Genomic DNA, 26,374 nt, shown 5'->3' on the forward strand with positions numbered 1-26,374 from the left:
ATTTTAGGACTTATTTTAGGACTTTCATGGCATTATTTTTATTTTTTTATATGTCAGTGTCAAAAATACTGTCAAGTTCAATTGTCAAAACACAGATGTCAGTTGTCTACTCTTCAGTTCGATTTTCGCATATTTTGCTTCTGTCGTATCCTTAAGTAGTCTACAAATATATACTAGTAATCTGTGCTAAGTAGTCTGTGTTCTGTCCCGTTTGCTGTCCTGTAAGTTCTATCGTAATTCGTAGTAGATGCATTGTGCAGTAAATAATTTTCGAGCACCTGCTAAGTTATTGATGTCATAAGGACTTTGCACTTACGTAGGAGTGAATTACTTTATAATGTTAGTAAGACGGGTGAGACATAACTTCCGAAAGTATGGCGCAGTCAGCAGCAACTTTACAGCCAGATATTTGTCGAGCATCGACATACTTGATAAGGAGGAACGACTTAGCGGGTGCATAACTTCCTTGCCATCGAAGACGAAAGTTGTAATATGTGGGGGAGGAGTGATGGGGGCCGCTGTGGCCTACCATTTGGCACGTCGAGGGTGGGGTGGCGAAACAATAGTTATAGAAAAAGAAAAGTAAGAAAGTTTTTCATAATTACCATAGTAAGATTACTAGAGTCCAGGCTTTCCCTTTTGTGCAAAAACCAGCTGCAGGCTACTTATATAACAATCCCATTCCAGTCAATCAAAATTGCAATGGCATTGTTTGTGTTGCTGTTAAATGTTGTTGTTTTGTTTCAAATACCAAAATGATATTTTTATAATAGAAACATTATTTATAATTTGTTTACTATTATATTATTTTGTTATACTTACCACTTAATTTATTTGTTTGACAGAATTGGTGCTGGCAGCAGATGGCATTCATCGGGCTTAGTAGGTTCATTCAAACCCTCCCTAGCTCAAGTACGAATAGCTCAATCTTCAATAAAACTCTTGCAAGACCTTGAAGCACAAGGAAGAGCGACAGGATGGAAGCAATGTGGATCATTACTGTTGGCTCGGACGAGAGATAGAATGACTGTGTACAGAAGAATGAAGAGTCAATCAGTGTAAGTCACTACTAATACAGTGTAAACTCTATATAACGACACTGAAGGGACCGTGCATTTTATGACGTTATATGGAGTTGTCGTTAAATGGAGAGAAGAAAAATCAATACTTTTTTGTCATTATACAGTGATTTTCTTTTACTAACTCTTCTTCTTCGAAGTTTGCTGTCTTTTCTTTAATATTTTTTAATATCTAAAAAGGTATTGATAAAACCTAAACTTGCTCAAAACACTTTTTTCATAATCATTATAGTTCGTCTTTTATTCAAGTTAAACTAACTCGGCGATGATTCCGCGCCGTCCTTTTTCACCTGGCATATGAAAGACGGGCGTGAGTGTAAAGAGAGAAGGATGATGTTTGATTTTTAGAGTCAGGTGAGCTCTTAAGGCATAAAAATAACGTTCAATATCAGCGCGCATTGTACAGTGGCTGTTACGATGCTCGCCGCTTTCTTGATAGGGCGAAAATGTATGAAGAAATTTGAGAGCGTTTCGTATTTTTCTTATAAATGGAAATATTATTTATTTTTATATAAAATATTTAGCTATTCGTATAGGGCAACAATTTTTTTGTATATTTATTTTCCTTAGTTCAGTGTATTTAGCTATAATGGTACCTAATCTAATCAAACCCCATTTTTAGGGTTCCGTAGCCAAATGGCAAAAAACGGAACCCTTATAGATTCTGCATGTCTGTCTGTCTGTCTGTCTGTCCGTCCGTATGTCACAGCCACTTTTCTCCGAAACTATAAAAGCCATACTATTGAAAATTGGTAAGTAGATGTAGTCTGTAAACCGCATTAAGATTTTGATACAAAAATGGAATAATTATTAAAAATGTTAGGGGTCCCCGTAGGTATAACTGTAACAATTTTTTTTTTCATCTAACCTATACGTGTGGGATATCTATGGATAGGTATTCAAAAATTATATTGAGGTTTCTAATATCATTTTTTTCTAACATGAATAGTTTGCGAGAGAGACTCTTCCAAAGTGGTAAAACTTATTGAAAATTTTGTATAACTTCTAAAGTAGGGGCACGATAATTCTAAAAAAAAATATATGATGTACATTACTATAAAAACTACCAATGAAAATTAGTTTGAACGAGATCTAGCAAGTAGTTTTTTTTTTATACGTTATAAATGGTAAACCTTAAACCAACAAAAAAAATTTTTTTTCATCTAACCAATGCGTGTAGGGTATCTATGAATAGGTCTTTAAAATCGTATTGAAGTTTCTAAAATCATTTTTTTCTAACCTAAATAGTTTGCGAGAGAGACTCTTCCAAAGTGGTAAAACTTATTGAAAATTTTGTATGCGGCTATAAAAAATTTATAGTATAGACGTGGAGATGAATATATTATCTTTCATTTGAAACCAAAATATCCTTGCAGTGTGATTCCTAATTCTTTAAAATGATACCTGAAACTCGCTGATATTTGTGAAAAAATGTGATAGCGTCCTTAAATCATAACAGCTCTGCAATGTGCCCCCCAATTACACAACTTTACCCATAAACTATTTATCATTGATAGGTTTAAGGTTACGCCACTGCATAGTTAAAGTACTGATTTATATTTCATGAAAATCGTTGGAGCCGATTCCGAGATTCCAATTATATATATTATAAATATATATACAAGAATCGCTCGTTTAAAGATATAAGATTAGTATAGATTATATACAATCTTTTGTCCCCTATTTTATTCCCTTAGGGGTGAAATTTATCAAAATCCTTTCTTAGCCCCAGCCACCAGCGGCCACACCATACTTTCGATGGCCGTCGCGGCCTGGCCGCTAGTGCGCGCCCGGGCGCGGATGCCTACGTCATAACATCTACCTATATGATAATTTTCAGCCCGATCCTTCCAGTGGTTATTAATTAATATAATATAATAATAGTATATTAATTAATTTTAGACACTTTTATTTATTATTTTATTTTTACTATTTATTGCACACTTCAGACCACATCAGTCTGGTCCCATCTTTTTTATGTTCATACTTTCATTCTAGTACATATAAAGTTAAGATTTTTATCATATCATACACCTCCATAACCTTGGAACTCTGTGATTGGAGGTGGCACTTACTGCTGCTCCAACCACAGAGCCACAGAGGTTGTCTTATTTAAATTGTGTTATAAATAATACCTACTATATTGCACAAAATTAATAATAACTGCACTTTGCCTTAAGTAGTAAGTATTATTAATTATGAGTGATATTTTAGATCCTGAAATGGATTTTTGTCTTAGACAGTTCGTGGGGTATACCTTGTGAGCTTGTAAGTCCGAAACGCTGCCAAGAGATATGGCCAATGCTTAACGTGGAAGATATATTAGGGGGCTTGTGGATACCTGGAGATGGAGTAGGGGACCCACATTTATTTTGTATGTCATTGATGAGAGAAGCAGTTGCCAAAGGTAAACATTTTTTTTTAGTTATACTAATAAAATTATGTTTAGAGACATTTTTTAAGTATTAGACATTTAAACAATAATGTCTGTGCAGTGTGGATCTTTTTAATTTCAATAGTAAGAGGATTTTTTATCAAATCATCTCCAATTAAATTCAGAATATATTCTTAGGTGTCGGAGTAAAAGAAGACTGTTCTATACTTAGTGTTGAATCCAAGAATGGCAAAGTATCTGGAGTCAACACCACACAAGGGTTTATTGAGTGCCAATACTTTGTTAATTGTGCCGGTTTTTGGGCCAGACAGGTATGGCTATTCGTAAATATTTTACTGCTTTGTTTGGTATTTATAACTAAACTAGATGTTCCGCGCGGCTACGCCCGCGTAAATTAGCTATTTCACAAATTAGTCCACAAAAAATAGCCTATGATCCTTCACGTAGTCTACTTCTTATCTGTGCCAAATAACCGGAAAATTGTTCCAGTAGTTCGTGAGAAAGCCATTTCCAATAATTTCCTCCGTTTTTTCCGCATTTTCCTCTATTTCTTCGCTCCTATTAGTCTTAGCGTGATAGAAAATAACCTAAAGCCTTCCTCAATAAATGAGCTATCTAACACTGAAAGAATTTTTCAAATCGGCCCGAATCGGTAGTTCCTGAGATTAGCGCGTGCAAACAAACAAACAAACTAACTCTTCCGCTTTATAATATTACTAGCTGTTGCCCGCGACTTCGTCCGCGTGGACTTTAGTTTATAGTTGTTCCCGTACGTCGATTGAGTCGTTTACGCGCAAATCATAAAAGTATATTGTGCAGTAACCGTACATTTTTCCGGGACAAAATGTATCCTATGTTCTTTTTCGGGACTCAAAGTATCTTTATTCCAAATTTCAGCAAAATGGGTCCAGCCGTTTACGCATGATGTCGTGACCACGCGAAATATAACGTTCCGCGCAGCTTCGCCCGCGTAAATTAGATATTTCACAGACAAATTAGTCCACAAAAAATAGCCTATGATCCTTCACGTGGTCTACTTTTTATCTGTGCCAAATAACAGAAAAATTGCTCCAGTAGTTCGTGAGATAAGCCCTTTCAACTAATTTCCCCCGTTTTTTTCTACATTTTCCTCTATTTCTTCGCTCCTATTAGTCTTAGCGTGATAAAATATAGCCTTTCTCGATAAATGGACTATCTAACACTCAAAGAATTTTTCAAATCTGACCAGTAGTTCCTGAGATTAGTGCGTTCAAATAAGCCGTTTCAAATAATTTCCCCCCGTTTTTTCCACATTTTCCTCTATTTCTTCGCTTCTATTAGTCTTAGCGTGATAAAATATAGCCTATAGCCTTCCTCGATAAATGGGCTATCTAACACTGGAAGAATTTTTCAAATCGGACCAGTAGTTCCTGAGATTAGCGCGTTCAAACAAACAAACTAACTAACTAACTCTGCAGAATTATAACATTAGTATAGATAATAAAGTGTGACTTTGAATTTATTAGATTGGGCAACTGGCTAAGCCACAAGTGAAAGTTCCCCTGCTGCCATGTGAACATTACTACTTGCACACAAAGAAAATTGAAAATTTGGACCCTATGACACCAGGTAATGATATAACACAGTGTATAACGACGACGACAGGTTGAATAACATATTAAATATATAAATTATAACAAATATGTTCTTAGATTTCCATTTTAATTTTGTTACAATTTAAACCTATTTTCCTCATTTTTTGTAGTTGTGAGAGATCCTGATGGGTATATATATTTAAGAGAAAGAGATGGATGCATCTTAGCCGGAGGATTTGAACCAGTAGCAAAACCTGTTTATGAAGAAGAAAGTGAGTTAAAAACTCATAATAATTACTCTTTCATGGAAATATTATATGTAGACATATTGATTGCTTATTTACATTTGATAAAACGAACAGCGTAGAGTCACTATTTGAAACATTTCTATAAAATAATTTAACCAATGTCTGTTAGTGTTAACACCTTCCATACTCTTTCATTGATATGAAAAACGAAAAAGGTAACGTGATAGCATTAATTTTGTTGGTGAAATTGGGCCTTAATGTTTTAAATGCTTTTCAATTTGTCTCTGTATCAGAAGATCTGTATCACTAACCTAAAACGTCAATTTTAGTAACAAATGCAGCGGAGCGATGTATACAAGAGGACTGGGATCATTTTCATGTGCTACTACAGGAGCTTTTGAAACGTGTGCCGAGCTTAAACCAAGCTGTATTACATAAGCTATGCAATGGGCTGGAAGCTTTCTCCCCCGACTGTAAATGGATATTTGGCGAGACTCCCGAGGTGAGTGGTAAAAATATCCACAGCCAAACATATAACCTCCTCCTTTTGGGAGTCGGTTAGAAAACGTTACGAATTACGATAGTATGAAGGTGTAAGTCGCGTACGACTTTAAGATCGCTCGGCAGAAATGGAAGGAGAATGCACAGTGTTTTTAGGTCGCTGTGACCAGGCAACGATGTTGAAGGACCAATCATGGTGGAGAAAGAAGACTGTCATTGTTACTGCGAAAAGTTGGATCTCGCGAATACAGCTGTAATAGAGGCTAGCTCCTAGCCCTGCTAAATTCGGGTGATCAAACGTTTCGTAGAAACATACTGCAACAAGAATTCTATTCGAAAAGCTTCGCCAACTGAAGACATAAGTCGACGAAGTGGCCAGTGGGTGTCTAGCAATTTAAAATTTTTAGTTTTTTTGCATTAATGGTGGTTTTAGAACCGGGAAAATTATTTAAAATTAAAAAATGACGATCTTATGTAAAGCCAAATATATAAGTCAGATAAAAAGAAATACCTAAGTTATAACAAGGAAAAAATAGTAATTGCTATTATGTTATAAATTGTTAGTTATCCACAAATCACAATACGTCTTCAATTGCCAACGAGAGAGCGTACAAGTTTCGGGGGATTTACAAGGATTTATTGATTCGCTTCGTAAGGTCTGCCTGCCTGCCAAATCCTGTATTTTAGTAAAATGTTCAGGGGTAAACAATAAACTATTTTATTTAATGATGGTTAAACTTATCAATAAATTAAAAATGCATCATGGTGGCAAATCTTATTATGTATGAACTAAGACCTTTAATTTATTGATAAATCCCATCAATCATTCAATAAAGTAGTTTAATGTCTACCTGAAAATTTTACTAAAAACACATACTTGTAAGTATGTGTTAAATCCTGTAGGATTTGGCAGGCGCAACGACCCTATGTTAGGTTAGGATTTTGACATTACGCAGAAACCGAGCGTTAATTTTTCTCGGCTGTTGTCGAAAGAATGAATATCAATATATCTCTAAATAGTATAAAACAAAGTCGCTTTCCGCTGTCTGTATGTGTGTATGTATGCTTAGATCTTTAAAACTACTCAACGGATTTTGATGCGGTTTTTTTTAATAGATTGAGTGTTTCAAGAGGAAGGTTTATATGTATAACATATGCATAATATGGTAGAGAAACACTGATAATTTTAGAGGTTTCTAATGTTATGTCGTAAATAAATTCATTTTTTTGCGTTTATATTGCAAACGCTGGCTAAACCCTACGAGATAGATCAAAATAATGTACTACAGTATTGTACACCTTAATTAGGTAAACAAAAAAGTCCGCGATGGTATATGTCTATTTCTTAGGGATAACTCACAATAGCCATTTTTGTTCTTTACTTTTTACGAAAAATAATGGCTTATTTACGAAGCGATTTTAACAATTTACAACATTAACCCTTATCCAAATAAACATGTTTGGAAGCTAAGACATTAAATGTAGATTATAATTGTCTTTTACACTATACAATTTCGATCAATACTTTAGAAGTTTTCAAACGTATAAACTTACGCGGAATCAAAAAATATGTCGCGCGGCGGCGGCCGAGGGACATAGCGGTTACGGCAGAACCGGCCGGGGGCTCTCATAAGCTTCGGGCTTATGTTATTGTAGTAGATAGTGTATTTCGTCATTGTGTGGTTGTGCAGACGGTAACGCAGAGGAGCAACCACAGCGCTTTCTTTCAGATATTCATTGTTTCTGGTTCTTTGGTTTCTGAATTGTCGATAAAAATATATTTGACTTGCGTTAGAAAAACGGACTTTTGTTTTTGCTTTGCGATTGGGTTATTTGTTGCTTAGGTCGTAGTACAGTGAATGCCAAAAGAGCACGTTCAGCAAGAGATGAAGAATCGTCAACGGAACGTGAGACTCGCCTCAGCCAGAATAGTGATAGAAATCGGATACAGAGAGAAAGAGAATCGTCTGTAGAGCGTGAGGCTCGCCTCAGTCGGAAAAATGATAGAATTCGGATACAGAGAGAAAGAGAATCGTCTGTAGAGCGTGAGGCTCGCCTCAGTCGGAAAAATGATATAATTCGGATACAGAGAGAAAGAGAATCATCTGTAGAGCGTGAGGCTCGCCTCAGCCAGAATAGGGATAGGCATCGAATACAGAGAGCAAGAAAATCATCCGCACAGACACATAGCAACACCGAACAAAACGAACAACCAAACAGCCACAGACCCGAGAGAGTAACTAATTCATGGGTAAATAAAGAAAATTCTGCCAATTTTTGCGAAACTTTTATCGTTTACGCAGCACAATAGGAAAAATCACCCGATTTTGAAACATTCTTCATTGGTGCTCCGCTTCTATTGGTCTTAGCGTGATAATATATTATAGGCTACATCCTACTAATATTATAAAGGCGAAAGTTTGTTTGGATGTATGGATGTGTGGATGTATGGATGTTTGTTACTCTTTCACGCAAAAACTATTGAACGGATTTTAATGAAACTTTACAATAATATGGCTTATACATCAGAATAACACATAGGCTACAATTTTAACCGACTTTCAAAATGGGGGAGGTGTTATGTTCGTTTTCTTATATTCAACGATTACTCCGCCGTATGTTACCCGATTTTTATATTCACAAAAGTGGTGATCTGATGAAGGATCCATAAGTAATCGAGGGAACTCCTCAAAACTTATAGGGAAACGTGTGGTGACTTCGGTTACGTGAGAAGTATTCTAAGCATATGCTACCAACAAGTAAGATTTTGCACCGAGATATACCTGGTATACCGTGGTTCGGAAGGTGCTGAGAGAACTCTTGATTCTTTATAGATACAAGTTTGGGAGTTTCGGCGTTGTTTTAAGAACAGGAACCATATGCTACTATGCAAATTACATTCATCATCATCATCATCATCATCACTACCATATTATACCATTTCATAGTCTTTTAGATCGAGACTCGAGTTTGTCAAGCGATAATTAAAAAAAATCTTTATTTTATGTCTAAAAATAGTTTGACGACCTCTGTGGCTCAGTGGTGAGCGCGTTGGTAGCTCAAGCCGGAGGTTGCGGGTTCAAATCCCGCCGACGGAACAAAAAGTTTTCAAAGTTCCTGGGTCATGGATGTGTATTAAATATGTGTATCATATAATAAAAATCTTAAATATATGTATAGTATAAAAGTATTAAATATATTTCCGTTGTCTGGTACCTGTAACACAAGTCCATCAGGTACTTACTAATATAACAACATTGAAGAGTATGTTTGCTTGAACGCGTCAATCTCAGGAACTACAGGTCCGATTTAAAAACTTATCTCAGTGTTAGATTGATCATTTATCGAGTAAGACTATAGGCTATATTATATAATATATTATCACGCTAAGACTAATACGACCGAAGAAACTCAGGAAAATGCGGGAAAAACGGGGAAAATATTTTTTTATGGGAAAATGTACGGTTTCTGTAAAATTCCTAATTTACGCGGGCGAAGCCGCGCGGGACATCTAGTTATACTTATAAAGTTATAACGGTTATTATCCAAATGTCCGCTAGTATTGATTTAGGGCGGCACTCAGAGAATTTTAATGATGATTTAACTTTAAGTACCTGGATGACCGAGCTTTGCTCGGTATAGCAAACACTCATTGACTTCGTGTTACTTAATAACGCCATCTGCCGGTCGTTAAAACAATTCGTTGCTAACAAAATAGTATTATTATTCGCCAATAATAATACTATTTTGATAAAACACGAATAAAAAGACATTTTCTGAAAATGATTCCTACTAGATCGATTTATCGCCCCCGAAACCCCCTATATACTAAATTTCATGAAAATCGTAGGAGCCGATTCCGAGATTCCTATTATATATGACAATACAATACAAGAATTGCTCGTTTAAAGATATAAGATTTAATGAAGAGTTTGGCAGATAGTCTGAGTGAGTGCGGCAGTTAAACTATATTCGTCTTTATCCAAACATCTGGCAGCCCTATGCGTCTACATAAAATCAAATTGAACTTGGGGTTGCAACTTGCATTGCTTTAATTCTAGACCAGGGGTCAACAAATGGCGGACCGCGATCCGCATTCGGACCGCCGACCCATTGTGTGTGGACCGAGCATGTTCGAAGATGATCTTCGTTCATCTTAAGGCTTCAACATCTCCAGGATTTAAAATCAATATCTATAGCTTGCACCAATACTTCACTCCAAACTTCAGAGAGATTAATTTTTATCGCATCTCATTGATATCTAAATAAATACCTTTGTAATTTTCGTAATTACCGTTTAATATATATTTTTAATAAAATGTGTGGACGAAGGTCATTTCATGTCTTAAAACGGAGCCGAGCGAAACTAATTGGTGATCCCTGTTCTTGACGATGCATTTACATTCCAAAAGGTAATATCTAACTGTAACGGGCGGCCCCTAGCTCCCCTACAATGGCCTATTGATTACTTGCAGTATTCAACGTAGCTATAGATTGAGTGTCTGGGCCTCTGGGGTGCCCGGACATGCTATAACACAGTATAAACATATACAGTAGCGTAACTCTGTTTATAAAATCTTTGTACTAGACTCTAGCGGAGCACACGACTACATTGTTTTTATTACCATGATTGCGAAGTTGTCGATGAGCAATCTTGGAGAATATGACCCTCTACACCACTGTTTTTCAACCTATGGAGTGCGTACCACAGTACCCACTGGTAGCGAAGCTTCTGTAAGGCGGTCGCCAAAGGTCAAAAGAATTATTCCAATAAAAAAACGATATATTTCCTGAAATACAGGCTCACGCCCAGTTTAGGCACCAGTCTCCCACATGAAACCTACCAAATATGTGCTATTTGTCGACCTATTTGTGTCTATAATTATACTACTTTATCTACAATTATCTATAATCATACTACTTTGTGTCTATAATTATGTACCTACTTTCTGTCTTTTAATATTATGTGGTAAGAAATAAATAAAAATATTATTATTATTATAAGGAATGCAATATTATGTAGGAGAATGTTAACAAAAGGATATATTCATAAACATACATCATGAAAAAAAGCAAAGGGTATCGCATAATATTTTTTCATACTGGGGGTGTAAAAAATAATAATCGGCCAAGTGCGAGTCAGACTCGCCCACGAAGGGTTCCGTACCGGTATAGAGTGAAAGTAGACAAAAAAGTGTTTTTGTATGGGAACCCCCATTAAATAAGTATTTACGTTATTTTAATTTTATTATTAACTAGCTGTTGCCCGCGACTTCGTCCGCGTGGACTTCAGTTTATAGCGCGCGGCGTCAATAAAATTGGTGTCAAAAGCTTTTTAAAACCCTGGTACCCCTTAAATCAAAATACCCAAAACAGCCGTGTAGTGTGCACATAATATGTTTTTTTTTAATTAAACTTTTTTATACCTTTTATAGCTTATTTAGCGTTACACAACTTAGCTGCATAATGCATTACACAACAGACAACTTTAGTTTTGCCCAATACCAATGGCCATAAACTATTTAGTATTTATTATTTGTAGACTGTTGTTTCTGATTTCTATGGTGGTACGTGAGTTGTTTCTTAACATGTATAACAATCGAAAGAATCGAAATATTAATTCAACATGGTACCACCTCTTATAGAAATACATATTATGAGCAAGCGATAGCGCGATCTATGCGACTCTTGGCGCCATCTGTTCCAGTTTTTGGAACGGACTTAATTTGAACAAATTTACGCATAAACACCCCCTTTTTCCAGTAAGAAGTAGCCTGTGTTCTTTCTCAGGCTTTAGACTATCTGTGTACAAAATTTCATTACAATCGGTTCAGTCGTTTTGGCGCTGTTGTTTTTGAATTTGATATCTAATCTAAGTTGGTAAGTGAGTTATTAGTTAATAACGTGTATAACAATCGAAAGAATCGAAAAACCTGACTTAACATGGTACCACCTCTTATAGAAATACGCATGAGCAAGCAATAGCGCGATCTAGGGGACTCTTGGTGCCATCTATTTTGAGTTTTTGGAACTAACTTAATTTGACCAAATTTACGTATTTTCACCCCCTTACAACTCCCTTTTCCAGTTAAAAAGTAGCCTATGTCCTTTCTCAGGCTTTAGACTATCTGTGTACAAAATTTCATTACAATCGGTGTAGTAGTTTTGGCGTGAAAGCGAGACAGACAGACAGACAGAGATACTTTCGCATTTATAATATTAGTATAGATTTTTACAGTACAAATATAATTAAGGATTTTGTGAAAATTTCAAGTGCCTAACTATTATTGATTACGAGCAAAAAAGGCCAAAAAAATCACGTTTCTTCTATGGAAGGGCTCCCATACAAGAAACGTGATTGGGAACGGGAAATATCAACTTTATTTTATTTTTAGTATTTGCTGTTACAGCGGCAACAGGTATACACAATCTGTGAAAATTTCAGTAGTCTAGCTATAGCGGTTCTTGAGTTACAGCCTGGAGACAGGCAGACGGTCAGACAGACATCGAAGTCTTATGAATAGGGTCCCGTTTTCACCCTTTGGGTACGGAACCCTAAAAATACTGCTCTACACCGCCTAAACGTGAAGTTCATAATCGCTAATATTGTCTGTCATGTGCCACGTCATAAAGATGTCATATTATAGTCACGCTTAGTTATATAATGTGCGTTTGATTAATAGGTCGTCTAGAACGAATATGGTCTACTGTATATTTATATTGTGCAATCGGCTTAGATCGAGCTAGCGTGAGCGTTCCTAGTTACTACATAATATTTAAACTAAACAATAAACACCTTTCGTACTAAAACTGAGGCTTCGTGATGGCTTTTACGTAGAAAGTACCAATTATTATTAAATAATTCTAAATTAGTTTTCTATTGTGTAGACTAATATCTTAAAAGCTATGAAAATGGAGTCCGAAAAATTAAGCAGTTAATTTTATCCTTTTTTGTCTCTGTCTCTTCCTCGTATACCTATTCGTTTCGCTTAGGGTACTACCTATAAAATAGATAAGGTTGTCTACCTTTAAGGTAGACAACATTAACGTCTTTAACTTTCTACTATTTTAAGTGGTAGATAACTGATAAGATATTATTTAAGTAATTTATATTATATTAAATTGGTATTACACTTATCGTAAAAAACACTTGTGATGAATAATAGTTTTTCAATGTAAATAACGATAAAATACGATTAAGCAACTGTAACTTGATTTTATTTACAGTAAATTATTTGTTGTTAAGTATATTAAATAATCATATATTATTATATAGATCTGCCTTTTCAAAAGTGGGTGATAAACCCCCCCTTGTGGGCGCTGAAGGTCTTAACTGGGACCCAGAAAAAAATGAAGGTGTTGTGTAGAGGCTTGAGGACTGTTTTATTTCATCTGGACGCACTTATAGGGGCGCTAAAACATAATTTGTTCTCAAAATTGGCAGTAGACAAAATAAGTTTGGGAACCCATGATATTTATCATACCCCGTAATACCCTGTATGGTCAAAACCGTGAGAGTGGCACGGAACTTGAAATACAATTTATAATAATACGATGTCACATAAACACATTGGGCCTTATTAATAAAATATTTGCTGCACGTTTAAAGCAATCCATGTTACCATATTACGTTTGACTCTACATGTCGGCGGTCAGCTCTGCTAATATTTAAATTATAACGCTTCCTCTGTACGCCAGCAGGTTACTGTAGCAGATATGGTCGTGAAGAGACGTTAGATAATTTTATCAATAAAACCGACATAGGGGAGGATAGGGAAGGGAAAAGGGTAGGGGTTTGGGCCTCCGGTAAACTCACTCACTCGGCGAAACACAGCGCCAGCGCTGTTTCACGCCGGTTTTCTGTGAGCCCGTGGTATTTCTCCGGCCGAGCCGGCCCATTCGTGCCGAAGCATGGCTCTCCCACGTCAAACGTGTTCCTTTTTTTAAGACAATAACAGCACACGGCTTAAGCGTGGATCAAATATTTTTATAACCCTCGTGCCTTCTCCCACGGTTTTGTCTCGAAACTTACCCATTTTTACCTAACCTAGATGTTCAATTACCATGTGGCTGCCGGGATGAAAACAGTAGGTATATCCGCTGCTGGGGGAGTGGCAGAGGCGACTGTTGACGAGATCGTCGACGGCTACACCAAATATGACATGTACGAGCTAGACATCAACCGCTTCTTGGGACTCCACAACAATAAACGCTTCCTGAGAGACAGGATGAAGGAGGTGCCTGGTAAGTAACTTACCATGTGTACCAACCGTATTTAAATTTCCGTACCAAAGGCCCGGTCTAGCTATATTTTAGTCGCTCCGGGCAAAGATAATTTCTGCCGGCCTTTAAATACAGAAAACCATATAAGATACTAGCTGTTGCCCGCGACTTCGTCCGCGTGGACTTTAGTTTATAGCGCGCGGTGTCAACAAAATTTGTGTCAAATTTAAAAACTTTTTAAAACCCTGGTAAGTGGTACCCCTCTTAGGGCCGCGCTACACCAGAATGGAAAAGTAGCCTATGTCCTTTCTCAGACTCTAGAATAACTGTGTACAAAATTTAATTGCAATCGGTTCAGTCGTTTTGGCGTGAAAGCGAGACAGACAGACAGACAGACAGAGATACTTTCGCATTTATAATATTAGTATGGATGAACATGTTTTGTTGGAGCATGATGGGGAGAATACTTCGGGCCCTGTCCGTACCAATCGTTTTTTCAATCTAAAACTGTTTTAGATTTAAATACGGGGCCCCAGGTCATCGCACATTACACCGACTCGATGCCAACCACAACTCACAGTTTGGCATTGAATTTTCAGATGTAAGTATGTACTTATGTAGCTTAGTTGTTTACTATAATAACTTGCGTGTGAGTTGACTTAACTCGTATGTCCTAACAATATAAAGATTAGGTACATTTCCATGCCAGGCTGTGAGTTGGGTTGGAGTGGAGTTGGCGTATTGTACGATGACCTCTAGTATGTTGAATTTCGGATCGATCATTATTGTAAAGCTGCGACTAAATTATGATTGACTTGTTTTATGTACGAATCCAAGACGATGTATTATACGACTTTCAAAATAGTGCGATCGATCACAGTCACGTCATGCTAATCTAAACAGTATGTTCCACTTTATTTTTAAAATTAAACGACGATCGAAAGTACAAGAATTGGGCCTTGCATAAAAAAAGGATCTGAGTTATGTATGATACATGAGTAGGTATTTTAAAGTTTTCAATAGGGTATAATATTACTGCAATATTTCCACGAGAGGTAGCACCAGCATAGAAAGTAAACAAAAAGTTTTGTTCTACGTTTGGCAACGCTTCTTAAAAAATTCTGATATTATGATATAAAAGTACGCTGGACTTTAAATGATACCCACCTGCTTTTTGTGCCTATTTGAAGCGGAATCAGCGCCCCCAATGAGGGGGAAGAGAACTAAATCTGACCTAACTTGCAAATGGCCGCTTAATCGTTATTGGTTGTCATCACTAGTATTAGTTCCAAGTACTCTCACTACTGCTATCAGCGCCAATTTGGCGACCTTATAACGTCATTTTTACGTCAGATTTAATCCCTCGCATTGGGGGCGCTGATTCCGCTTCAAATAGGCACAAAAAATACCTGTCATTCAAAGGGTATCATAAATCCAGCGTACTCGTATATAATTGGAGGTCAGTGTGTGTGCAATATATCGGATTATTTACTGTATGTGCCAGTAGCGTCCTCTGCTCCGCCATTAGAATTCATTCTGGATATTCGACAATCGACTCTTTCGATTACATATTATCTCATTGTCCAGGTGTGCATTACGGGATGCCGTATCCGTTCTACGAGTTCGAGACTGGTCGCAACCTGCGTCTGTCCCCCATCTACCCGACGCTCCGCGACAATGGTGCGGTGTTCGGACAGGTTATGGGATACGAGAGGCCCACGTGGTTTGAAACTGTAGGTGAGTTCGCACCAAAACAGGTCTTATCAGAAACCATGTTAACTTTTTAACCCTATATTAAAGTCGCTTCAAATATTCACCATAGCGTCGGTCCAAAAGACAAGTTGCAGAAGTGTTTCCAGAAGAAAAAGCGTGTAAACTTTAAATCCTTTATCTATTTTAAGATGATTTACAACTTTAGAATAATAGTTGGGGAGGGGAAGAGGCGATTTCGGGACAAGGTCGAGCGTGTTAGATTAAGCTTGTACAGGCTTCCGACATGTGTCTACTAATCATGAAGAAATCAGATTTCTAACGTGGTGGGTTAAAATGTGAATTTGAATATTGAAATGTCATCACTCATCGGATCTGTCAGATTAAGTTAGGGGATGTTAAGTATACCCCAAAGAAGCTTCCATATAAAGCATTGACGATTCAAAGGTTAGGTAAGCCTGTAGAGACATTTTGAAATATAAAAAATAAAGCTTAATATTTTCCTAACTAAGCTTCGCAGATATTTTATTTGGCACTAAACTAAATGATTTAGTCCTTGTGGTCTAAAATATATTTATAGTTTACCTAAATACCTAAGCAATTTTCTGAATATATTTTCTATTTCAACACTTTAAAATGGCTGCAGTTTCTGCACCCACCGCTAAAATAAAAAACGCTCTTATTATTTTTTTAATCAGCTTTACCTAATGTAAAAAACCTACTAGGTCTCCATGACGCTCGAGTGACTACACAAATAGCACCCTCCCCTCCCCTACTATAACGCTAGTCAAAAATTAAAGGCCACGCATAGCTGCAGTGCTTTGGTATTGTTTGGCAATACGGTAGTGCTCGACATTTATGTATGTTCATTAGGCCACGGAGTTATCAGCTATATCACGTTGTTCGTAGACTACCTATTGTACTTTATTGGTAGATATTGATTGCCCCCTCCAGTTGCCCTGAGTGATCCTCAAATTACGCTCAGCATTATCTACCCTGCTTTTTTCCAAAGTTATCTGGAATTTAGGGTAATTCAAACTTCTTTTCAGATAAATCGGAGTCGGAAAAGCCGTTGCCATTCAAAATAGCCCACACTAAAACGTTTGGCAAGCCGCACTGGTTTGAGACTGTGCAGCGGGAGTACTGGTCGTGTCGTGAGGCGGTGGGCTTGGCCGATTACTCATCATTCACGAAAATCGATATTCAGGTAGTAATTTGAAAGGTTAAAGCTAGACTTTAAAATTAGATACATATAAGCTGTCCAATTATTAATGCAGAATGACAGCACAGTGCACACCGTGCGCACCAAAGAAAAGATATTGTGTGGATAGTTTAACCATTCTTGATTATTATAGGTATATCTTCTTACTATTTGAGTTGAAGGATGATTCTTGTACAGATTTTACGTTCATAAATACGAAAAAGAGAGAGAGATAACATAATATTAAATTCAAGATTAATTTAACATAGACTGGCGCTAGTGAGCCACAAGTTAGTACATACATAATGTACACCAAGATTGACAGTCGCCTAATAAGTAACAAATAGTTTTAGAAGGTTTTGTCGCTCAATGCTTTGTCTCGCCACTCGCCAGTCTACTCGGTAGCACAGTGTGATAAAAACCTCGATTTTGTTTCACTGCGTTTTTCCTTCAAAATACTGTAGTTGATAGCTATATAAACATTAGAGTAAAACTCCGAGATCAATCCCTAGGTACAAAAACCCTAGGTCGAAACCCTAGGTTGGCTAGGTACAAAAAATTCTAATTTTTATTAAAAAAAAATTAATTGGAAATAACTTTTAACACAGAGGTCATTAGAGTGTGATTTTTAATAACATTGATAAAGGATTAATAATTTTTCTAATTCGATCTAATCGCGAAATTAAAAATGAAAAACTAAAATTAATAAATAAATTAATATCTCCCTACTTGATCACAGTAGGTTAACCAAATTTGGAGAAAAAGTAAAGTATTAAGTGCTTATTCAATTGGTATTAACAAAATTAATGTTACTTGATTAACTTTTTATGCAAATTTATGACCCAGAAAAACACTCTTTAAAAAAATAAATACAAAGAATATCGATCTCGGAGTTTTACTCTAATGTTTATACAGCTATCAACTACAGTATTTTGAAAGAAAAACGCGGTGAAACAAAATCGAGGTTTTTATCACACTGTAAGTAGGTATGAGATGGTCCTAAATAAAAAGTATGCTGTATGCAGCGATAAAACTTTCGATAAGTTTTAAGTCACTTTGAAGGCGACTATGAATCAGGTTCTAATGATAATCATTTGACAGTCCCAAGGCAGAGAAGTGGTGGATCTGCTGCAGTATCTCTGTTCCAACGATGTGGACGTGCCAATCGGTAGTATAATACACACGGGCATGCAAAACGAGCGGGGTGGCTATGAAAACGACTGCAGTCTTGCCAGGATAAGTGAGAACCAGTAAGTGTACAGGCTGCCTTTTGAGTGACTGAGCCTAGGTTAAAGGCTCTTCTCCGTCGTATTAGCTGATCGCACATTTTTTAGCACCGTACGCGCCGGATTTTAGAATTCGTTGCATGAAATGACGTCACGAAATGCGGCGCGTACGATGTGTGACAAATGTGCGATCATCTTCAGACAACTTTAATTTAATGAAGAGTTAACAGAAAATCTGTGGGGCTGGCTGTAATTTTACTAAATGACATATTGTATTAGCTTAATATCCCCCATGATTGTTTTGAGGCGTGGCATAAATAATTACTAAGTAGTTCACAAGATAGTAATTAGTAGCGCTATCTTGTGAACTTTGAAGTGTCACTAGTTACAGATTTTTCGCATCCTTGCCTCCACGACGTGCCTCCACACGTCTTCAACGCTCTGAAACATTTTCGTAGATCTTTTAGTAATTAGTATACATAATATACATAATATGCAACGCCTCCGTGGTCTAGTGGTATAGAGCGCGGCTCTTGACTCGGAGGTCGTGGGTTCGATTCCCGCGTTGGAAACATGTTATTTCCAAGTTTGGTTAGGACAGTGCAGGCTGATCACCTGATTGTCTGACAAGTAAGATGATGCATGCGTCGGATGGGCATGTAAAAAGTCGGTCCTGCGCCTGATCTCTCGCCTTCCATCCCACTGGGTTATGAGAGTAAAGGAATAGAGAGTGCTCTTGTGTATTGCGCACACACTTGGGCACTATAAAATTACTCCTGCGTAGCTGGCCTGGTTTCAATGAAACCGGCCACCGTCACCGAAACCGGTGTGGGATCTATTATTATTATACATAATATAATAAAATACAGTGTTTAATTTTGTCTACACAACTACGGGTTAAAGCTGATGATTGTAAACTTTAGATCTAATTAAATAAATAAATGAAATAAATCAATGAAAATAATTATTTCAGCTACATGATGATAGCGCCTACAATACAGCAGACGCGCTGTCAGGTCTGGTTGAGAAAGCATCTCCCAGCCAACGGCTCGGTGACTCTCTCCGACGTCACTTCCATGTACACAGCTATATGTATACTCGGGCCCTTCACCAGGAACTTGCTGTCAGAGCTGACTGACACTGACCTGTCACCGACAAATTTCCCCTTCTTCACATTCAAGGAGTTGGACGTGGGTTTGGCCAATGGGATCCGAGCTATGAACTTAACGCATACCGGAGAATTGGGCTATGTGCTGTATATACCTAATGAGGTAAGCTTTTGTATTGTATACAGGTTGTAACAAAACAAAGTGATAATAGTTTAGGATGTGTCCCTTGTATAGAGTTTACTGTGAAAGAAGCAGCGCTGAAAGAGCAATTTGTATGGGCAAGAGCCCCAGCGTTATAAATGTTCCCATACATAAGTGAAAAAAGTTACTCTTTTAGCGTACTACTATACAGGGGACTCATAAAAACCACAAACTTTGTTTAGTTAGGTACACCCTGTAAATATTTTAAAATATGGTTTTACTTGACTAATAATAAGGTTGTTGCTTATTTTATTACTTTTTTGGCAAGTTAAAGGTCAAAGTATAAAATATAAATTCATTTTGACACTTATTTTACAATATAAAGTAAAAACTGTTTTTGGATGGATTGCAAAAGAGTAGCTGTCCTTAGACTTTTAGCAATAAACCCAATAAAATAAAAGAGTCAACTCTTAGTGTCGCGACACATGTGCAGAACGTTCGGCGCCAAACGTTCGGCTCAATACGCTCGCAACGTATTTCAAGTTCTCAATGACACATCAGCGTAAATTACGCCGCGTTTAGTTACAGCGTAACTGCGTAACATACCGTCGCGTCGGCGGAACTTTCGGCGCCGTACGTTCGGCAGATGTGTCCTTACGCTTAAACTTTTCAGTTCAGTCGACTGAAAACAAAAACAAACACAATCCAGAAAGTCCAAAAGATGTAACTTCGATGAACATGCATTTCATTACTTGTGCTCACAATTTTGACGTTCGAACTTTTTAAAACGCAATTTTAAAAAGTTGTAATGTCAATGTTTTGACGTTTATACTTTTTAAATTGGCTTTATTTTTTAGTTCGCACTCCACGTATACAACCGTTTAATGACGGTGGGTGAGCGGTATGGCATCAAGCACGTGGGCTACTACGCCACGCGTTCGCTCCGAGTGGAGAAGTTCTTCGCTTTCTGGGGACAGGACCTCGACACTATGACCACGCCGCTAGAGTGCGGCAGGACATGGCGAGTAAAATTCGACGTGAGTACACGGAAACTGTACATTAGTAACATGTACTAGGAACATGAGTTATGACTTTAAATGACAAATATAGGTAACTGAAGGATTAAACCGATTTGGATGGGAATTTAGTTACTTTAAGAGCCTGTTTCACCACTTACTGAAAAGTTCCGCATAAGCTATCCACAACTTATCTGAGAGATAGAATATGGCGTATCTGTCAGATAAGTTGAATATTAATATATTTTATAATAAGCCTCTAAACCTCGCGAAAGGACAAAGTTATTTCGCCCAGTTCTTTCAGATGTTGTCGTCACAAAATAAGTATAAGGGCGCTTAACTGATTCAGTGCGGATGACACGGGAGTCGTGTCATACGCGTTTGTAATGTGTGGCGCATAACACGGGAGCCGTGTCATTTGAAAAACGATTGTATCTCCCTCAAATTACACTTTAAAAGGTTCTACTCTGAACAAAATCATCTTAATTTTCCACGTAGAACAAGCCTATAGGCTTCGCCTCTGAATATTCTGTAAATTGAATAAAAGTAGGGGCCGTCAACCTTTTTTAAAAGGTACATTCATTGCGGATTATACGGCAGCCGCGTCTTATGGGTTTTTAACGTGTGGCGTATGACACGTGAGCCGTGTCATTTAAAAAGCGATTGTATCTCCCTCAAATTACACTTTAAAAGGTTCTACTCCGAACAAAACCATTTAAATTTTCTACGTAAAACAAGCTTATAGGCTTCCTCTCTGAATATTCTGTGAATTGAAAAAAGTAGGTGCTGTCTCCTTTTTTAGCCCACCGTACATTATCCAAAATTTCTGATCACTAAAATTCGGACGCCCGCCGGAACGTACTCTGTTCATACATTTTGTTGTGGACCCCGCATACTATCAGAATTCTGACGTGTCAAAATGTATGAGCGTCCGACTTTTTCTGATAATAAATTCGGATAATAAATATACTTTTGATAATAAACTTTTAAGAAAATAAAGAAGTAATATTGGGAGTCTTCATGGTTCCCATCATCAGATCACCACTTTTGTGAACATGGTACCAACTCGGAACCGGATCAATCGGAACAAATACCCCATACAACAAAAGAAAAATTTTGAAAATCCGTTCACAAACATTGGAGTAATCGTTGAACACACATAAAAAAATATCCACAGCCAAACGTATAACCTCCTCTTTTTTGGAAGTCGGATAAAAAATATTAACTACGAACTTCTTTAAATTTATCTACGAACGTATAATTTACTTTGGAAACCCAGAGCTATTTAATATAGGTAGGTACTCATTTTTCTAACTTTGAAACCTACAAAAGGTTTGCAACATTGAATAAAAAAATCGCTTACCTGCCATTTTCAGGTTTACACTTTGTAAAACTACTCGAAATCAACTTAAAACAACGTAGCCTTCCGTCAACAACAATAGTTTGGGTTCAATTAAATAAATTAAGTTAATACAAGCGTAAAAACCAAAAAAAAACATAAAGCTTTTTGATCGTGGCGGATGACACGGTAGCCGTGTCATCTACTCCTATGGCGTCATAACACGGCTCACGTGTCAAGGGAAAATTGTATGCCGCCACGACTGAAAGTCTTCAAAAAGGTGCGCCGCATTGAATCGGTTAAGTAAATTATTATAGAGATACTATTATTCCATATCGTTTGTGCTTTCGAATTTACGATCCTAAACACGATCATTGTTCCACAGAAAGACATACCGTTTATCGGGCGCGACGCGTTACTTCGCCAGAGGGAGGAAGGCATCAGGCGGCAGTATGTACAGCTGCTACTCACAGACCACGATCACGAGTTGGACTTGTGGTCTTGGGGTGGCGAACCCATTTACCGAGACGGGAACTATTGTGGACAGACTACAACTACCAGCTACGGATTCACTTTTAAGAAACAGGTAAGAATTTTGTAGCATGAGGAATCGTTTTATAGGTAGACTAGCGACCAGTCCCGGCTTCGCACGGGTATAAAATGTAATATTATAGCCTATGTCACTCACTGAAAAAATGATTCAAATCGATTCAATAGTTTTAATTTATATTCAGTACTACCCGTGACCCGCATTGGTCGGTACTCGGTACCGCCGCAAAAGCTACGTCCCGCAATTTTCAAATCTGTAATATCTTCGAAAATATTCATTTAAATCATGGGCCATATATTATATCTATATTAAATCAACAATGTATTTAAAGTATTTAATTGAATAAGGATTAATGCCGATTGCCGTATTAGTTAAAATCGCTTCGAAAATTAGCCATTATTTGTAGTAAAAAGTAAATGACAAAAAAATGATATTGTGGGATATCCATAAGAGATAGAGATAGATAGACATATGTATACACCATCGCGGAGTTTTCTGTAGACCTTTTCATTGTGTACAATACTTAGTACCTTATTTTGATAAATCTATATGTAAGCGGATAAAATGTAATTATTTACGACATCAGATTAGAAACATCAAAAATAACAGTATTTCTCCACTATTTAATTATGGTTTTTATACTTATAAACCTTCCTCTATAATGACTCTATCTATTAAAGAAAACCGCATCAAAATCCGTTGCGTACTTTTAAAGATTAAAGGGAACAAAGGGACACGAGGACAGAAAAAGCGATTTCGTTTTATAATATGTAGTGATGACGTCATTTGGTCGGGCTATTTCAATGTTTTCTCTAGGGCGGGCTTGACGTAACCCGATTAAATTACGTAGAAACTTGGTACGCTATCTGTTTCTCGAAATAATTACTCTTGAGGCCTTTTTCTCCAGAATATTTTATTTTATATAAAATTGATTAATTTTCCGACCCAAATATCGACCAATAGAATTGCACCATTCGACGTCACGTGGTACAACCTACATGGTATTATACTGATAATTTTTTGAAAATTTTCTCTGGTAGTTGCTATATATAAAAAACAAATTCTAATTCTATTGGCCGACATTTGGGACGGAAAAATAATCCCCCGAATACCACACGAGCTTCAAAATTATCTGGCATTTCCCTCAAGGTTCCCTGCAAACAAATAAAGTCGTCAAGTTTTTCAGGAAAAATCACTCGCGCTTCGCGCTCGTGATTTTTTAACCTGAAAAACTTGACTCCTTCATTTGTTTGCAACGAACCTATCGGGAAATACCCGATAATTTTGAAGCTCTTGTGGTATTATAAGTGATAATCTTTTTTCTAGGTCTGCCTAGGGTTTGTGCAAAATCTAGACGAAAATGGTGTCCCGCAGCGAGTCACTAATGATTACATCCTCAGTGGCCATTATGAAATAGACATAGCTGGTATAAGGTAGGTAAAAACTTTACGAACGCTAAATAGAACCTCTCTATCGCGATCCTGATATCTCAAACTAAGCACAAGTTACAAATAATCATCAAAATTAATTCAGATTTAAAGAAAAAAATGTAAACTTAACCATATTAATGTGCTATTGTATTCTTTATTGTCAGGTAAATACTTACGTATTTACGTAATAATAAAATTGCTAGCTTCACATCCGCCCTTAAAAAGCTTTATTTTCGTTCAGATTAAAATGAAATGGAGTATACAATATACATGATACAGTATATGAACCTGACAGATAAGGGACCATCGTCCATAAAGCATGTCACCAAGGGGGGGACAAGTCTGACAAGGATGGGGAGGGGTGCTAGCAAAATTTATAATATTGGAGGTGGTTTTAATTTTTAAATGTAAAATTGTAAAGAACAGCGACCCTAATAGGCATAAAATAAATAAAATAAAATAAATAAATAAAAAATGTTTTATTTCTGAGTTTTCAATCAAATTTTTTCAGAATGTCTACCTGATGCCTACCACCGGTTCGGGAACTACCCCGGCGAGAAGAACCGGCGTAAGAAACTCGCACGGGTCCCACTTTTTACCAAAAAAGTGAGAGAAAAATTGTTCTTTTTAAAATAAAGTTTACAATTTTGTAACTTAATATTATATACAATGTCAACATACATAATTGTAAGTCATAATATAATAATGTAGAAGTAGCCTTGCAAGAAGCCATCCTACTACCAAGATGTGCCATCTTCTATGAAATCATTGATCTTATAATAAGCTTTGGCACACAAACGCTCTTTGACTACTTTTTTAAATTTATTGATGAAAAGATTTTGAACGTTTTCTGGGATAATACCTAAACTTGCAAGTACGTGGGTGGGGCCGCCAATTTTTGCTGATTTGGTAATATTTTTTCTCCGCCCTCGGTATTTTAAAAATTATTGTATTGGATTGTACGGATAGCAAAAATTTGCGGCCTCACTCACATATAAAATGTCGTATTTTGATGTACACCCAACGATGCATCAAAAAACGACATTTTATATGTGAGTGAGGCCGCAAATTTTTGCTGATTCGGCACTGAATTATTGCTTTGGTAGCGTAGATACTTCTACTACACAGTGTTGCCAACACTGGATATGGCATACGCCATCAAAACTGTAGGAATGTTTTTGCATGCAAAATGTGTATCGAGAAAATATTGTCGTCCTTTTTGTCTTACAGTAATAGCATATACTACTTTCTCTTTCACTCATTTTACGCTTTCAATGCATATTTTACGTAATCAATGCATTAAACACGTCCGACTGTCACCGCGTCCTATGGCACACTGCTCGCAGATGAGTGAGCTCACTCATTTCGAGGATGACACATTTTCGCGCTGACGATTGTATGGAATGCCTTTTCTAAAGGTTATAATTCTATGTGTACACCTATGAAACACAATATGCCAATCGATAGAGAAGATGTTTACCAACAATAAATATTCTTTGACAAAATGTCGTAAATGATATACTTTCTGAGTTACATATTTCAGTCAGAAAATGTAAAATAATTTTATTTCAGATAAGTATATAATATAATTATTATATACAACCTGAAATATTTAAGGCCATGTTTCTACCTGCAAGCAAACACGCGGAAGTCTTGCGTGAGTTTCTTGCAATATTGTTTACATTTCATACTAATTCCTGCAATTTATTTTTGCAATAAATGTCGTGTTTCTCTGCAATAAATGTCTGCAATAAAGCTCGCGGATGAATGCTATTACGAAACTAGACCGTATATCTGCGGTGACCCGCAGCGAGATCTGTCGCAAGTCCTCGCAAACATGTTTAGACTGCGTCTGTCTTGCAGGTGCTAACACGGCTTGTTATTTTCTCTGTCTATTGACGTAGGTATGTTTCATAGGTGTACACGAAAATTAACTATAGGTATGCCACGCTCCATACAAAAAGGTTTGAACTGTTTAGTGACGTCACGACTAGGGATAAAAAAAATATAAAATACGAAAATAGGTAGAAATACAAATTAGTTTTTTTTTTTTTTTGTATTGGGAAGTTGCGGATAGCTTTATGTCAATTGTATTCTTACAGGTATGCAGCCAAAGTGAATCTTCATTCACCAAACTTACCGACCAAGTATCCAGACAAAGAGAGAGACGTGTATCAAGCTACAAGAAGACACCACGAAAATCAACAGTTCTTGGGCCGCCACTATCAACCATAAAAACAGTTAATTTACAATGTGCCCCAAAAGGAGCTGTTGTTGAAAGGCAGATTTTTTTATTGGTATAAATTATCTTTTTCATTGTACCAGTCAAAGACAGCAACAGCAACATGATTTGCCTTAAACATGGTGTAAGGCTGCCTTCACATTAAGTCGCGAGTAGTGCGGCAGCTGCGCGACTCAATGTGAAGACAGCCTAAATATTTCATATTACCTAATAAGCGCGGATTCGACCAAACTAGAGTAAAATTTTACTCGAGTATAACTGTTTCATAATCTAATGCTAAGTACTCATATACGGCTTTGCTCGATCGAGCAATCACGTAGAGTAAAACCCATGGCTTCGTCTTTCGTCCACACATTCAGCATTGCTCGATAGTTTTACTCCAAATCGAAG

At 37.0% G+C, this 26,374-nt stretch overlaps 1 protein-coding gene across 2 annotated transcripts; it reads left to right on the forward strand.

The window, feature by feature from the left end:
• Positions 1–168: 168 nt before the first annotated feature.
• LOC121738922 (pyruvate dehydrogenase phosphatase regulatory subunit, mitochondrial) lies at positions 169–26,106 on the forward strand. Of its 2 annotated transcripts, XM_042131200.1 has the most exons (16): positions 169–582; positions 846–1,058; positions 3,323–3,486; positions 3,652–3,785; positions 4,980–5,082; positions 5,219–5,320; positions 5,626–5,798; positions 13,849–14,041; positions 15,608–15,757; positions 16,780–16,937; positions 18,033–18,181; positions 19,131–19,428; positions 20,265–20,444; positions 22,148–22,348; positions 23,639–23,745; positions 25,845–26,106. In XM_042131200.1, the coding sequence occupies exons 1-16, from the start codon at positions 338–340 to the stop codon at positions 25,975–25,977; spliced, it is 2,703 nt and encodes a 900-aa protein (XP_041987134.1). In that variant the 5' UTR covers positions 169–337; the 3' UTR covers positions 25,978–26,106. The 2 variants fall into 2 exon arrangements, with proteins under 2 accessions (XP_041987134.1, XP_041987135.1); XM_042131201.1 differs by lacking the exon at positions 169–582 and having other exon boundaries at positions 984–1,058; positions 3,294–3,486.
• The last annotated feature ends 268 nt before the right edge of the window (positions 26,107–26,374 follow it).

This window comes from Aricia agestis, chromosome Z (genome assembly GCF_905147365.1).
Source record: "Aricia agestis chromosome Z, ilAriAges1.1, whole genome shotgun sequence".
Classification (NCBI taxonomy): domain Eukaryota; kingdom Metazoa; phylum Arthropoda; class Insecta; order Lepidoptera; family Lycaenidae; genus Aricia; species Aricia agestis.